The sequence below is a fragment of the Chaetodon trifascialis genome, chromosome 4, assembly GCF_039877785.1.
Source record: "Chaetodon trifascialis isolate fChaTrf1 chromosome 4, fChaTrf1.hap1, whole genome shotgun sequence".
NCBI classification, from domain to species: Eukaryota; Metazoa; Chordata; class Actinopteri; order Chaetodontiformes; family Chaetodontidae; genus Chaetodon; species Chaetodon trifascialis.
The window spans coordinates 578959-592188 of NC_092059.1; the positions used below are offsets into that span (position 1 = coordinate 578959).

The window sequence follows — 13230 nt, forward strand, 5'->3', positions numbered from 1 at the left end:
GACCCCGCTGATGTTTCCACTGAAGTCCTCACAGCTCTGATGATTTGTCCAGTCTGGACATGCAGAGACATCGTGTCCTCGTGGACCAGTCAAAGACATCAAAGAATGAGGCCAGAGCTGACGGTGCGTTCAGGTGCTCCTCGTCACGTCCAGACGCCTCCATCAAAGTGACTCTGTCTGATTAATCGACGCACTGATCCCTGATCAGCTCCACACAGACAGGCTGACGCTGAATGACCGTTTGACAGTCCGGGGACAGTCTGTGGACAGTCTGTGGACAGTCTGTGGACGCTCCACACACCAACGTGCAGAAAAGATTCACAGACTCAGAAAAATATTTTCTTTTTGACTAAAACGATCTCATTTCTCCTCAGTGTCACTGATGTAACTTCAGGGTCAGACGCAGTGTGGGAACTTTGAGCGTCGCCTGCGTAACGTTACTACTCACATTTCATCTTTTTCCACAACTTCAGATCTTTTCCAAACTTTCTCCTGCTCAGTGTTTTTCTCAACTCCACTAAATAAACACAGGCTGGAAAGTCAGACTGACCCTTCTTTGTTCCCGTAGCGCTGAAAGTCCCACCGATCACTTTCCTTACCACAAGCGTCGTGTTGATTTGAAGTCAGTAAACAAACGAATGGAGGAGGAGGAGGAGGAGGTCTTCATGTTCCTGCTCTGCTCTCGCTGAGAGCCGCTGAGATCCTGCAGACTCTGGATCAGTCTGAGGTGGATTCATTGAGGATGAACTCATGTTTTCCGCTGTTTGTCTGACTCACATGTTGGTTTTTATTGAATCCATCAGGAGCTCGCCGCTCGCTCGCCGCTCGGGCGCTGCGTTTTTCTGCTCAGAGGAAAACTTAATGAAGTCAACATTTTTGGGGTTTTGGTGTATTTGGCTGTGCGGCCGCAGAGGAACACTTCATTTCCTCTGAATTTCATTCGCTGAACAAGTGAAATATGTTTGATTTGACCTCTAAACAGCAGGTCTGAGATCAGTTTGAGCAGAGAGTCTGGTGGCAGAAAAATGCAGTAAAAGTACACAGAGAGCCTCAGAACTCAGAGAAAACTGCAGCGTCGGCACAATTTGTGGCCTACGGCAACTCAACGGGGTCAAAAACCTTCACTGTGATTAAATCACTGCGATCTGCTGATGAGACAAATATTCATACGTTTACATCCTCCGAAGAAAATAGAGAAAAAAAACAGAGTTCAAATCAGCGATCGATGAGTCGATCGACAGAAAATCAATCAGCAACTCATGATAACGATCGATCAGTGAGGCCAAAAATCAGCTGGTCCCAATCCTCAAACGTGTTTACATTCAGTCAACTCAAAGTCTTTTTGTCGGTCCGACGACAAAACGGAAACTTTAAACGATCCATCGATGAATTTACAAAGGATTGACAGATAATCAATAACGACAGGCTTCCTGTGAACTCTCAAACCAATCAGATGTTCCGAAAGCTGCCACTTCGCTGTCTTCTGTCAGACCAGATTCAAAGAAATGTCACCTGTCACCTTCCTCTGCACCTGAGGAGGAGGAGGAGGAGGAGGCGTGGTGACGGAGACTCACTCAGTTTTCTGGTGATGAAGGTCAGACGAGGACACTGCAGCTCACCGTCAGACTGACGGGTGTTTCTAATATTTTGTCCACCATGTTTCTGCCAATGAGGGTGGACAAAATAACAGAAACGCCGTCGGTTCGGTCAGCTCCACTTCCTGAGAGCTGAACTCTGACAGGACGTCGAGCTGTTCCTAATAAACTGGACACACATCAGGACCAATAAGAGATCAGGCTGAAAACTGATCTGAGATCAGACTGAGACATGATGCGTCATTTGAGAAGCAAACAGACGTCACAGCGCAGGGGTCAAAGGTCAGCAGCGGCCACTCGACCACCAGGACACCAAACAACTGCAAACTCACTGAGGGAAACGGCCAATCGGGACGAGGATTCAGAAGCGAGCCGCCGCCCGGAGGAGCGCCGTCGACCGGCGAGACGGAAACGTTCAGCTCGAGCAGAGCGAGTCGCCTCAACGGCGAAGGAAGAAGAACAGGAGGAACGACGCAAACCACCATTTCAGAGTTCATCAGGTTTTTCTGTTTGTTTTCTTTAAAAAATGCAAACGATGATGAGGAGGATGAAGGCCACATCAGTTTGATCATGATGTGACGTTTAATCACACTGAATGTGGAAAAATTATCGTGATTTTTGGATCAGAAAAAATAAAATAAAAACAAATAAAATGAAAACAAATAAAATAAAAACAAATAAAATAAAACAAACAAAATAAAAACAAATAAAACAAAATAAAATAAAAACAACTAAATAAAAACAAATCAAATAAAAACAAAGTACACAAAAATCACAGTATTACAGTAACTGTACTGTGATAATGACCATCAGCAGTATCTGCAGAAAAGTACTGAACTCAGAGAAATACTACAAACTACTGTACAACCAGTATCAGTTCACACACTGAGAGCCACTGACGCACAGCAGCAAAGTACACAGAGTACGCAGAGTACACAGAGTACACAAACACCAGAGAGCAACAACATGATGAGGTCGAATCAGGTCACACAAAGCTTCACCGACAGTTTCTGATCAGACGATCAAAATCATCAATAAGAATAACAATAATAATAATAATAAATATAACAATAATAATAAATATAACAATCAAAATAATAATAAATATAACAATAATAATAATAATAAATATAACAATAATAATAAATATAACAATCAAAATAATAATAAATATAACAATCAAAATAATAATATTAGCAGTACTTCGTCGTTGTATATTTATATAAAATTCAGCCTCTAATGAGTCGTGTGATATGATGATGATACATGTGATGGAAAGAAGCAATCAATCAATCAATCAATCAATCAATCAATCATGATGACTCAATGATCAGGACTTTTACTGTGTTACTGGATTTTTTACAGTGTTTCTGCATCGACGTGACAAAAAGAGCTTTAACGTGAGACACACACCGTCCTGTCTGTCCCCGTCCACAGACGTCTCAGATGTGTCCTTTTCAGTTTCTGATCAAACTGATCGACAGAAGAGAAGAAGACCAGCAGGAAACACTGCAGCTCACACACACACACACACACACACACACACACACACACACAGATGGCACTGAAGTACTGCGGGACTGACTGCAGTACAGACATACTGCTTGCCGTACTGTAGAAGTACTCGTTCAAACTAAACGGTCCAGTTTTTGCTTCATAGCGGCAGACGTTCTGAGGACACGCATGAAGTAACAGGAGTACTTCCTGTTACTTCAGAGGAGGGAAACATCATCTGCACGTGTTCGATTAGCAGCAGTAATTATGTGTAATTCAATGTACTTTGTTAGTACATTCACACGTAAAACTTATTCCAGCTTCTGTTTTTACCCACAATCCATCAGGTCCCCAGCATCACCACCCACAGGCCCACAGTACTTTTCAGCGATACTGCAAGAATACTGCAGCGATACTGCAAGAATACTGCAGCAATACTGCAAGAATACTACATGAATACTGCAGCGATACTGCAAGAATACTACAGCGATACTACATGAATACTGCAGCGATACTGCAAGAATACTACAGCGATACTACATGAATACTGCAGCAATACTGCAAGAATACTACAGCGATACTACATGAATACTGCAGCGATACTGCAAGAATACTACAACGATACTACATGAATACTGCAGTGATACTACATGAATACAGGCAACCATAAACTCACATTTGGGGGAACACACACACACACACACACACACACACACACACACACACACACACACACACACACTTCATGCTTCGTCTTCTGTCCTAAAAGCAGAATTACAATGAACTGACAGCATTACAGGCTCCTATTGGACAGTTCAGATACCGGCTAACCAATCAGAGAGCAGAACAGTAAGCCTTAACCCTTTGCTGCCAGGCGCCGAGTACACGGAGTACTGATCGAAGTACTGCAGAAAAACCACAGAGGAAGAGAAAACAGTGTGAAAGAGTGACAACAGAGGTCAAAGGTCACTGCAGGAGCCGAGCTGGACGGGCGGGGGGGGGTCAGCTGGAGCGATCAATCACTTTGGATATTTATTGATTATCTTCATTATCAGTTATTCTCTGCTGTGAAAAAATGAACACTGAGCTGAAAGCGTCCACGTCTGATCGAGGACGGTCACTTTGGTCAGAGTGTCGGGGGCCAGAGGGACCGTGACCCCCCCCCCACCACCGAACAGGCCCCAACAATACAGGTGGAGGTGAACCATTCATGTGAACACATGAACACATGAACACATGAACACGCTCCTGCTGTGAACTCATCAGACGCATTCATGAACCTCTGAGTTTTTTCCTGAAGACAAATTAAATCTGTTCAAACTCAGAACACACAATTATTATTATTATTGTTATTATTATTATATTTTTATTATTATTATGATATTCGAATGATTATTATCATTATTATAATTAAATTATTATTATTAATATTGTTGTTCTTGTGTTAAGTTACCATTATGATTGGAATTAGTATTATAAGCATTATCATTGCTGCTGTCATTAGTATTATTATTAGTAGTAGTAGTAGTATTGTAATACTACTACTAATTATTGTTATTGTAATAATAATAATTAGTATTGTTTTTGTTGTAATAATAATTCTTTTTATTATTTTTCTTCTTTTGTCTCATTTTCTCAGAGTTTGAATCTTTGCTGAAGATCAAATAAACAAACTGGTCAAATGAAAGTTTAAAACCTCTTTTCACTTTTTTCATTTGACGGTTCCAGCTGAGCCTGTCCTCCCTGTGTCCCGTCCTCCCCGTGTCCCGTCCTCCCTGTGTCCCGTCCTCCCTGTGTCCCGTCCTCCCCGTGTCCCGTCCCTTCAGCACCGGCTCGGGACCGGGTCTTACCTGGGGTTGGAGCTGTTCCAGTAGACGGCGTAGCGGTCGGAGATGAGGCGCTCGTCGGTGACGGCGGAGCAGATCCGGAGCAGCAGGCCGAGCAGCAGCAGCAGCAGCGGCCGCCCGGAGCGCTCCACGCGCGGCGGCGCGGCGCGCTGCGTCCCGGCGATCATTCGCGTCTGTTCTCCGCAGCTCCGAGCGCGCTGAGACCCGCAGGGACCAGAACCAGAACCGAAGCGCATCAAAGACCGTGAGGAGAGCAGCCTCCCGCCGGGAGCGGCATGCGGACAGAAAGGCTGATTTAATCACTTTGGATCCACAGAGGTGATCAATGCTCAGTGCTCATCGATCATCGGCTTCATTCTCGCGCTCTCACGCGTTTAACTGTGATTTCCCAGCAGGCAGAGCGACAATAATCCATTTCAACGTGAAGCACTTCTGCGTGTGAGGAGACAAAGTCTTCACGGCGACGGTTTGTCCTTAAAAACCGCCGAATCCGTCCAAATCCGCCTCCTGCAGGACAAAGTGTCCCCAAGTTTCATTTTCACTCAGTCGGAAGCGGATCAGACGTGCAGCAGGACCGGGTGCAGACCGGGGACCGTCCGTCCATGTGCGTCCCGCTTTCTGCTGGAAACTAACTCAGTCCAACAGGAGTCCGAGTCCGCGTCTGCTCAGACTGGAGCTCTCATTCAGGATTTCTGTCCTCTTTGTGTCTCTTACGTAACTGCTGGACACTCAGAGAGTCTGCTGCTCCCTCACACTCACCGAGCTCCACCCGGAGCTCCACCCGGAGCTGCACCCGGAGCCCCGCGGTCTTCCCCAAACCTGCCCGCTGGAAGTTGAAGACCCGCCGTCAGTCGGCAGCAGCAGCGGGTCTCTGGGTCTCCGGGTCTGCGGTTCCCTCCTCTCTGCCCCCGGACTCAAACTTTCCGGGGTTCGCTCGCTTCCCTCCGCCGCTGCAGACCGAACCGCGCTGAAGTGGGCGGACTGGACCAGAGAGAGGGACAAAGGAGAAGAAGAAGAAACCCGAGTCGGAGTTTGGTTGGAGCTGCAGGAGGAGCGTTTGGCTCCGTTACCGGCTCAGTCCTCAGTGCTGATCCCGGTGCGTCCCGCGGGGCGGAGCTTCTGGTTCCCGGTGTCCCCCCTCTGCTCACTGTGTGTGTGTGTGTGTGTGTGTGTGTGTGTGTGTGTGTGTGTGTGTGTCAGAGTACCCTACATGGCCAAAAGTATGCGGACGGATGAACACGTGACTCCGTGTTCACTGCGTCCGTTTCAGAATCTAGAACAACACTTGGACCAGGTCTGAGTCCAAGGTGGTCTTGAAGGGGCGGAGTTCAGCCGGTTTGTGTCACTCTGGACAAACATTCACAGCCTCACTTACTCGACTACTGCGCTTCAGAGCAGTACACAGGTACTTGTACTTCACTCGAGTATTTACTGATCGATCGATTTAGTTTCGATCAACTCAGATCGAGTGTGTTTGACGTCCACGTGGGTTCCTCGTTCTCTACTGAGTTCTAATGGACTTTATTATTTTCATTCAGCTTCAGGCTGAGAGACGTCCAGAGTGTCCTCCTCTCAGCCCGTGATTCAGCACTCATCAATATTTCAGTGTGTCGGCTTTGGAGGGAAAAGGGTGGGGGTGGGGGGTGGAGGAGGAGGAGGAGGAGGAGAGAGGGAGGAGGAGCAGGGGGGGCGAGGGGGGGACGAGGAGGAGCGGGGGGTGGAGGAGGAGGAGGAGGAGAGAGGGAGGAGGAGGAGATGAATCTTTAATTGTGGCTTTAAAACGGCGCACAGATTAATGGAGCTGCTCGATTAAACTTTCAGAGGGTCCCATGAATAAATGCAGAGACCGCCGGGCGTTCGACAACCGCTGACCATGTAGACTGAGAGAGAGAGAGAGAGGAACGACAGGACGACCACATGACGTCAGTCTGTGCAGGTTCCAGCTGAACCCGGACCAGGATCCGTCTCCAGCCTGAGCAGAACCAGATCCTGAAGCCGGACTCAGCAGCGGGTCTGTCCTGCTGTTCTGAGGTCAGACGCTGGCGGGAAACAAAGAAAACATGTGAGGGAACGTGTCGCTGATCTGCTCAGGATCAGGATCCAAAAACCAGAAGATGGAGGACTCTGGGTCTCCTGAAACGCGTCGGCCGCTGCAGATGATCTGAATTTAAAGATGAAACAAGAGTTCAGATCTGAAAGAAGATTGTGGACGGCCCATTCAGCAGGGGCAGGCCGGTCTGGACGGGAGAAGGTTCTCCGCCGGTTCCACGTGAATCCACCAACACGCTCAGAGCTCTGATTGGTTCATGTGACATTTTCAGGTGAAAGGAAAGAAACCAGAGCGGCTCTCACAGAGCGTTCAGACTAACTGTGTCCTGAGGACCAGAACCAGACCAGAACATCTGAGACTCACACCTTTTCTCCCAGCATCCTCGGAGGCCCGATGAGGCTGTCAGGGTCAGGGTTCAGGTGCAGTGGATCACAGCGCCTGCAGGAAATGACCATACCTGTACCTGTGACATCTGAGGCCTTCAGAATAAAAGCCTGCACAGTGTTTGTGAGCTGTCGAAGACATGGACGTCTGTGAAGAGGACAACAGAAACATCATCCGAGCGTGACGTCATGAAGTGCAGCTGGACTCACCTGTACACCTGTCAGTCAACACTGAGGGGGGAGGAAGACACGTTCAGCTTACTTTTAGTTAAAGTTCAGACTGATCGTATGAATTCATCGATGAAACGTCACTTTCACAAACACAGGAAGTCTTTCTGTTTGATGGGACTGATTCTTCATATTTGTCTTTATCTAAAGATAATAAATCATCAGATCTGAGTTCAGTCTGCCCCCTGCTGGTCGTCCCCAGCATCACAGGGACAAACAGTGTGTGTGTGTGTGTGTGTGTGTGTGTGTGTGTGTGTGTGTGTGTGTGTGTGTGTGTGTGTGTGTGTGTGTGTGTGTGTGTGTGTGTGTGTGTGTGTGAGACAAAGGAATCTACAGTGAAGTATATTTAACACATACACATATAACCACGCCTCAGTTCGACTCCACGGGAAGAATCTTTGTGAATTAGTCTGAATTAACTTCCAGCAGAGAAGCTGCTTCAGCTCCGTTAACGAGTCAATGAAGTGAACCACAGACAGGAAGTGGTAACGAGTCAGCTGGATAACGTGCTGCACAGGTGTGCGCGTGTGTGTGTGTATGTGCGTGCATGTGTGCATGTGCGTGTGTGTGTGTGTGTGTGTGTGTGTGTGTGTGTGTGTGTGTGTGTGTGTGCATGTGTGTGTTGTTTGCTTGGATGTGTCTGTCGGGTGAATCGGGTCCATCGTGGCTCAGATGTTGACACGAAGGCCGGAAACCTGAAGGCAGCGATGGAGACGATGGAGGAGACTCCATCTGTGTGACGGAGCTCCACAAACCGTCACGAGGACATGAAACCTGGTCGGTCCTACGCAGAGGAAGCAGACTCCGCCGGCAAACACTGGATCAGACTAACACCTGGAGTAACACCTGGACCAATCACAGCGTTCTGTCAGTCACCACCTGTGTGACCCTAACCCTGTAAATAACCTGTGGACACTTCTGACCTGTTAGCCAGCGAGCTAAGCTAACGAGCTAAGCTAACGACTTTGTTAGTGAACTCTTTAGCTTGATCTGTTATTCTCCCTCTTCAGAGACCGTTTCAGTGGACATGCTGGTCCACATGTGATCCAGATAATCTGATTTTGTCCTGATACAAGGTCAGATATCCAGATCCAGGTCCAGATCCAGGTCCAGATCCAGGTCCAGATCCAGATCAGGTGGAGCGGAAAGTTCTTTGTTCTCCAGCTGTGGTTTTGGACAGAGGAGCAGGTCTCAGAGGAACCCTGCAGTCTGAACTCTGTTTGTTTGTCCTTGTTGAAGGAGACAAAGCGTCTCTGCAGGGGTCCGACCTCAGACAGACGGACGGACAGACAGACAATTTAATGGACTGTCTGCTGATTCGTCCATCAGCCTTTAATTGACCTGTGGGCTGTGTGTGTGTGTGTGCGCGTGTGTGTGTGAAGATGTTTCCTACAAATCTACATGTGACCAGTTAGCATCATTTCAGAGACAATTAAAGGGTTAATTATCACCCAGAGGACGAGCGTCCGGCTGAAAATGGACGATTATTCACGTCTCGTCACATGTGGACAGAATTACCTGCCGGCCCCCCGCGGGACGGCCTCCAATCACAGAAACACCAGGACGGAGCGGCCCGGGGGGGTCGCTGATGGTGGTGATGGAGGCCAGTGAACCGAACGTTTGCATAATCCGCCTTTTAGGCAGAAGCACTGAAGCTGTCAGCCGGATGCAAAGCAGCCGCGGCGGCCGGTTAAATCCATGATGGACCTGTCAGCCGGACGGCCATTAGCGCCCGCTGAGCCTCTCCTCTCTCTCTGCTTTCTGCCTAAACACTGTTTTCCTCTTCTTCTCCCCCTCAAACATGTCAAACACGCGTGACTGCTCGTCGAGCCGCCGGCGCGCTCGAGACAAACGCGGCGTTTCGGCGGGCGGATTAGCTGTTTGACAGCCGCGTTGTGTTTGTTTGCGGCGGTCACTCGGCGGGGAGCAGCCGAGCGGCGGAGGAGGAGGAAATGTGGAGGAAGAGATTGGCTCAGAGGTAGTTAGCGGGACGGCTGATATGTTTGGGTGCAGGATGGAGGCCGCCGAGAATTAGCATTTAAAGTAGTTGCCCACCAGGCATTAGCACACCTTGGTGAGCTCAGCCAATATGTCCCCCGCTGCCTCTGAAAAGTCCCAAACTATCCGAAAAAAGCCTCCACCTCAGAGGAGGAGGAGGCAGATTCACTCCTTCACCGAGGCAACGCACAGACTCTTCATCACAGGTGAGCGTCTGAGAGTAAGCAGGAAGTGAAAGTTCTTCTCCTCCAATGAGCAGAACAGAGCTTCCAGTACATCAGGTGTGATGTCACAGGAGTGAAACACCTGGTTAATGACGAGCAGGTGGAGGTCAGCCAGTGACAACATGAACATCACCTGCAGCTCCGGGACTTCAGGTGAAGACACGTTCACTGTCTGTATTAGCACACAGAGCGTCCCTCAGCGTGAGGTGAGTCCACACTGACCCTACAGAGCATACCTGAACCTGTGAGGCAGCACTGACATCAGCAAACAGGAAGTGATCAGCTGATCGGATGCTCTGACACAAACTGACCTGAGAACAGCTCACAGTCAGTATCCTTCATGTTCTTCCTCATCAGCTTCACTGATTTCTGTAAATATCTCTTATTGTCAATGTGATGCAGCGACTCGTTTCACAGTCTGAAAGATGTGGAAACTCCAGAAACACCTGTTTGGATCATTCCACAGGTAAACAGGCTGATTGGTCACAGGTGAGAGGATCTCGGTGGGCTCTGGTTGGATGGAGGAGATGAGGACATGGACTCAGGAACACTTCTTTGTCTGCAGATAATTGGTTCGAGGTGAAGACGACTGGACAGTCTCTGGACCGGTTGGATCTGGACTGGTGCAGACTGGAAACAGAGTCTGTAACTCTGACGTTTTCAAAGCAAACCTGCTCTGAAAGACTTCCTGCTTCATTTCCTGATGGAGAGGAAGAAAAGACGGCATCGTGGCTGCAGGTGGAATCAGGAGGAAGAGCGGGCCTCTTCCTCCTCCTCCTCCTCCTCCTCCTCCTCCTCCGCTTTAATCACAGCCTGCAGCGACAGCAGAATGAAGGCTTCCTCCTCTTCTTCAGAGACGCTGTGGGGACGAACAGGTGAAGAAGGACACTTGCACCTGAACGCATCACCGCAGGCTCTGATTTAAAAAAAAAAAAACTACAAACAGGAAGTGGATCAGAGCTGAGGACAGACGGTCAAACTGCCTCAGAGACAAACACAAACTCGTCTCACGTGACATTAGAGACCGAGCCGAGTCCCAGAAGACACAGTCCTCCCTGCATATCACACAAACTAACTGAAGCAGCCAGAGTCACCCGATGGAGGGACGGAGACATGTCCTCTGTGTGTGTGTGTGTGTGTGTCCTCTGTATGTGTGTCTCCTCTGTGTGTGTGTGTCCTTTAACTTCTGTATGCGTGCCCTCTGTCCTCTGTATGTGTCTTCTGTCCTCTGTATGTGTCCTCTGTGGGTCTTCTGTCCTCTGCATGTGTCCTCTGTGTGTGTCCTCAGTATGTCTTCTGTCCTCTCTGTGTGTGTCCTCTGTGTGTGTCCTCAGTATGTCTTCTGTCCTCTGTGTGTATGTCCTCTGTGTGTCTTCTGTCCTCTGTATGTGTCCTCTCTGTATGTGTCTTCTGTCCTCTGTATGTGTCCTCTCTGTATGTGTCCTCTCTGTATGTGTCTTCTGTCCTCTGTATGTGTCCTCTCTGTATGTGTCCTCTGTATGTGTCTTCTGTCCTCTGTATGTGTCCTCTGTATGTGTCCTCTCTGTATGTGTCCTCTGTATGTGTCCTCTCTGTATGTGTCTTCTGTCCTCTGTATGTGTCCTCTGTATGTGTCCTCTCTGTATGTGTCTTCTGTCCTCTGTATGTGTCTTCTGTCCTCTGTATGTGTCCTCTCTGTATGTGTCCTCTGTATGTGTCTTCTGTCCTCTGTATGTGTCCTCTCTGTATGTGTCTTCTGTATGTGTCCTCTGTATGTGTCCTCTGTATGTGTCCTCTCTGTATGTGTCTTCTGTAGTTTCAGTCTGAAGACTTTGAATGTCTGCAGGATTGTCTGAGCGTCCTCTGAATCAGAGCAAGAAGTTGAGGACAGAGTCCAGCTCGTTGTGTCCTCACGGTCCAAAAACAGAAGAAAATTCACGAGTCAGTGAATATCGTCCTCTAATGTCTGAGGATGAAACGATTCAGGTTCACATCGTTAACAGAGTGCCTGTGGAGGAGGAGGAGGAGGAGGAGGAGGAGGAGGAGGAGGAGGAGGAGGAGGAAGGCCTGATGAGAGGGAAGCACTTTTATTTTGAAGAAACTGATAGCTGATTGTAAAGGAAGTGAGACCATCAGTTTAAGTTGTTGTTTTGATTCACGCATGCAGTCGTCTCCTTCATCCAATCAGAGCCCACCGTGATCCTCTCACCTGTTACCAGTGAGCCTGTTTACCTGTGGAACGTTCCAAACAGGTGTTTTTGGAGCGTTCCACCTTTCAGTCTGTGAAACGTGTTGCTGCATCAGATTCACAACAAGCAGATATTTACAGAAATCAGTGACGAACATGAAATATGTTGACTGTGAGCTGTTCTCAGGTCAGTTTGTGTCAGAGAGGATCCGATCAGCTGATCACTTCCTGTTTGCTGATGTTCTACGCAGCGTCTCGGCCGGTTAAAACATCACCTCGGCAGTTCTGAACAGCCTTCTTTGATGGGAACCTTTAACAAACCCAGAAGCAGATCTGAGGCTCAGCCTGACGCCCGATCGTCTCGCTCACATCGTGTTTGCACCTGGAACGCTCCGTGGGACAAAGAAACACCTGACAGTACCTTACCTGCATTCAGTGACTCTTTCATGTGACTGTTCTCCCACAGCAGGACGTTTGACAGCGTGAGCCGGCTCTAATGGGCCCTGGTTTTAGTGTGTTCAGCCTTCTGGATTCAGGATCCTCTGCAGGTGTCAGAGACGCAGATGTGCTCCAACAGGACACTTAGAATCTGTTCAGATACACCTTCACACGAGTGTCACACACATCCTGCAGATATCCACCTCGCAGAGACGCTTCCTGTCTGTCTCAGTCTGCGTTGACTTCCTGCTGAGCAGCAGACGGCAGCAGACGTCTTCCTCAGCAGCTGGTGGAGACCCAAACAGAGCAAAAAGACCACAGAGCGAACCCAGAGGCAGCAGTCTGCACCAAACTGCATGAGAATTTCATCACATTTAACTTCATGTATGACACAAACCTGCTGCTGTTTCTGTTATTCTGTCCACCCCTACAGCACACACTGTGTGTGTGTGTGTGTGTGTGTGTGTGTGTGTGTGTGTGTGTGTGTGTGTGTGTGTGTGTGTTGGGGGATTTTGGAGGTATTTTGGAGGATTATGCTAAAACTTTCTGCTCGGACTGGAACGATTTCAGTTTGACAGCCGTGTGAGACCAAGCTGGCGTGCCTGCGTTTTTTCCCACAATCCCTCTTTGTTCGGCTGCGTGTCACCGGTCCAACATGAGGGTAGGGGGGTCGAGAGCGAGAGGACACGGATATGAACTTCCTCCAGTCTGTAAAGCCTCAGATCTTCTATTGTCATTTCCACAGGACTGAATGTGAAACTGAATGCATCACTTCTCTTCTTCTTCTGTTTCATTATCTCCACCGC

The 13230-nt window shown here is 48.5% G+C and overlaps 1 protein-coding gene across 1 annotated transcript in view; it reads right to left on the bottom strand.

Annotated features, from left to right (window-relative positions):
• LOC139330781 (ephrin-A2) overlaps window positions 1-5831 on the bottom strand; it is a 59101-nt gene extending 53270 nt beyond the window's left edge. The window contains exon 1 of the mRNA XM_070961914.1: window positions 4940-5831. Within this exon, the coding sequence (XP_070818015.1) occupies window positions 4940-5172 (233 nt within the window). The 5' untranslated portion in view covers window positions 5173-5831. The remainder of the gene's footprint in view (window positions 1-4939) is intronic.
• Between the last annotated feature and the right edge of the window lie 7399 nt (window positions 5832-13230).